The sequence below is a fragment of the Lolium rigidum genome, chromosome 2 (genome assembly GCF_022539505.1).
Source record: "Lolium rigidum isolate FL_2022 chromosome 2, APGP_CSIRO_Lrig_0.1, whole genome shotgun sequence".
NCBI classification, from domain to species: domain Eukaryota; kingdom Viridiplantae; phylum Streptophyta; class Magnoliopsida; order Poales; family Poaceae; genus Lolium; species Lolium rigidum.
Window position 1 is genome coordinate 277367937 of NC_061509.1, and position 3050 is coordinate 277370986.

Sequence of the window (3050 nt, forward strand, 5' to 3'; positions counted from 1 at the left end):
ACAAGGAGGGAAAGAAGATCGAAAGGGAACACAATGTAAAGCAGCCACAGATAGAACTGAATGTAAAATCGAACAAAAAACACTTGAGGACATTGGCGAACTGTTCCACAACAGAATCTTCTCGCAACTAATACTTAGACTAAATCTTACAGATACCATGCATGTCGTAATTCAACTAGGAACAGAAGTGAACCACACAAGACCACATTGCATGTCCTAATTCACTTAGGACTAGGAATGAACCACATGAGACCAGGCCATCCCCAAACTCTAGGCTGCAACTGATGTATCGCACGAAATTGTCGTCAAGTTGGAAGCCGTAAATGGTAAGCTTAGCCAGGTTCTTGTGCTTGAAGTTAGAAGCAGATGGCTTCCACGCCACGTTAGCTTTGTCGAGGTAGCCATATTCCTGTCGAAGCTTCTTGTCTGTCACAATGGTGCACCAATGATCCCGTACTGAGATGCATAGCTCTTTTACTGATGGTGCAGCTTCAAGGATAAACATTGTCCAATCAATATCACAGCCTTCAGGAAGATTGTCCAGATTCACAAACTGTAGTTTGCCGAGCACAGGAGCAAGCAATGTTGGGCATTCTGGTAGAACCCAAATCTGTGACAGAAAAAGCAAACCAAAAGTTGATGACAGGTTGGATTAAATTACACTCTTAATGGCAGAGAAGACTTGCTTAAATTTAGTACATTTACATATAACAATCATAGGGTAGAAATAAGACAAATGACTACAGCGAGTACCTTTTCACTTTCAAAATCCAGATGCATTTCGGTTATGGAGGGAACATCAGCAAGGAGCTGACTTAACTCTAGGGTCTTGTGTGAACGAGTCCCAGCTTTCGTGAGGCTTAGCTTTGAAAGCCGTGGGACGAAGCCAAAAGACAGAGGATCCTCACAAGAGACCCAATTATTATAGCTCGCCCGTTCGAGTTTCGGTAGACAGACGAGCTCCACTTTTTGAAAATGTCCATAGTCGATAAAAAACTCAACGAGTTGATCATGTTCAACTTGTAGCACATAATTTATCCCAGAGTCACAGTAGGTTAAGTGCAAAGACTTCAAGCACTTGCAAGTGCTGAGGATGTTGGGAATGCCAGATTCACCAAACCTCATATTCCTCAGCCGCAGGCAGGTAAGGCCAGCGAATGCATCTGGAGAAGCACCAAGAAAAGTATTGAACTGTGTCGCAAAGTTGAGCAGATCAGCCGGCGTGCAACCCTCGTGAACCTTCTCCGTAAGGATCTCAAACTCTGCTGCCTCAACCTTGTTGGTTGCCATTGCACGGCCAACAGATGTGCCGATGGAGAGACAGTCATAGCGCCTGAGGATGAACCTCACGCGCAGCTTGCGGATGGTGATATCCCTGCTTCTCCCAAACATGATGTTTTCAGTGACATCAGCCACGGCGCCATTGATGCGGACCACATCCCGAAGGGTGAAACCACAAGATTCATCAGTGTGTCGTGCAATGGAAGCAATATCTATGTCGAATCGCGAGAACATGGCCGGGAGCTTGAGCATTCGCTTGGATAGGATGCATGTCCTTATCGCGTCGAGGGTGTCCACCCTCTCCAGTATGTTGAGCAAGAGGTCATCGGGCAGCTTGCTGATCATGTCGCTGCTCCCCGTAGCAGTGGCGGCTTCGTTGCGAGCTGATTTCTGCATTGCATTTAGCGGGTGGAAGCGACAAACTCATTGTCTGAGGATGATACTTAGGTGAGGTGACGGACAGAAGAGCAGGAACAAAAGAAGCAGTAACTTACATTGCGTCTGCGGCGACCATTCTTCATGGCTGATTGGATAAACAACTCCTGGCCGGGCTTATTGGTGTGATGTTGCTTCCTGCGAATAAGATAGAAGGAGAACTCCTTCACCGAAAGCAGAGAAGAAAATCTCATATTCGGAGTAATGATTCTTGAAGTTAACCAAAAGAAACCGTTGCTTTACCGCTGATTCGGAGGTGGTGTAGGCGAGCAGGTACCGGCGGGTGTGCAATTATGCGGCAGGGGAGTGGGGGCAGGAGGGGTGGCGGAGTGGGGAATAGACGGCGCCGGCGATGGGCAAAGGACGGGAAGCGCCGGCAAAGCGTGGCAGGACGCGGTGGCGGAGAGGAGCAGGATGTGGTGGTGCGGTTGGGCGACAGGCGGCGGCGCGGATGGACCGACAGCGGGAGGGAGCGGCGGAGAAGGTTGTGGTGTGGCTGCTCGATCGGGGCAATTTGCACAAAACTAACCTAAAGTTAAAATAATTTTGAAAAATAAATATCAGCGAAACAAATTCACGAATCTAACCCCTTCGTGTCACGCCGTAGGGTAGGGCGTGGCATCATATTGTGTGTGGCCCCAGCGTACGGCGCCACACAATGGGATGCCACGCCCGAGACCATGGCGCTGCACTTGTTTTTTGCCGCACCCCAACCCAAAGCGTGGCACACCATTGAGGTGCCACGCTATGGTGACAGACGTGACATAAAAGGGTTAGATCCACAGAAGGTTTACTTTTGAAATTTATTTCAACATTAAGTTATTTTTGTCTAAATTGCCCTCGATCGGTCCTCCGAGATTCATGCGAGGACGGAGGATGCCACGTGCTACAATTGCCTGCTACAATCAGGCGAGAAGCTTCACGTTGGAGTTGTTTTTTTCTCTCTTATTTAATTACGGAGTATATACATTGTTTATTACTACTGTACGTTTTTTATGGTGCATTATTTCGTTTATTTATGTGAGAACCTGTTCGATTTCGATTCAAAACAGGCCGCAACCGCAAGAGCATCTTAACCGGTAGCCGAATCTCTACTACTCCCACCTCTCATCAAACTTATCTAAAATTTGTCTAAATTTAGATATATCTAGATACTAAATAGATGCATCTGACCTGAAATATTATTAAAAAATTGCAAGATAGTACGTCGTTTATTTTTATAGCAAAAATTCCGCGATTTGACGCACAATTATAGAAATATTCATTAAGTGACCATTATTCTTTTCAAGTGCACAAAATGGCATACATAGAGGTATTGGAGAGTTAGAGTGGCA

General features: G+C 46.4%; 1 protein-coding gene across 1 annotated transcript; it reads right to left on the reverse strand.

Annotated features, from left to right (window-relative positions):
- Positions 1-162: 162 nt before the first annotated feature.
- On the reverse strand, positions 163-2005 carry LOC124688891. Its single transcript, XM_047222506.1, has 4 exons — positions 1960-2005; positions 1776-1854; positions 754-1671; positions 163-610 (listed from the first exon to the last, which is right to left on the reverse strand). Exons 2-4 carry the CDS (start codon positions 1800-1802, stop codon positions 176-178), a joined length of 1380 nt encoding a protein of 459 aa, XP_047078462.1. The 5' UTR covers positions 1803-1854; positions 1960-2005; the 3' UTR covers positions 163-175.
- Positions 2006-3050: the final 1045 nt, after the last annotated feature.

Excerpts from the sequence above, each read along its gene's own strand:
- LOC124688891 (XM_047222506.1), bottom strand. The coding sequence starts at position 1,802 with ATGAAGAATGGTCGCCGCAGACGCAAT. Across the intron at positions 1,672-1,775 it reads ATGGTCGCCGCAGACGCAAT|AAATCAGCTCGCAACGAAGC; the intron begins GTAAGTTACTGC and ends AATGCAATGCAG. Across the intron at positions 611-753 it reads TGGATTTTGAAAGTGAAAAG|ATTTGGGTTCTACCAGAATG; the intron begins GTACTCGCTGTA and ends TTTCTGTCACAG.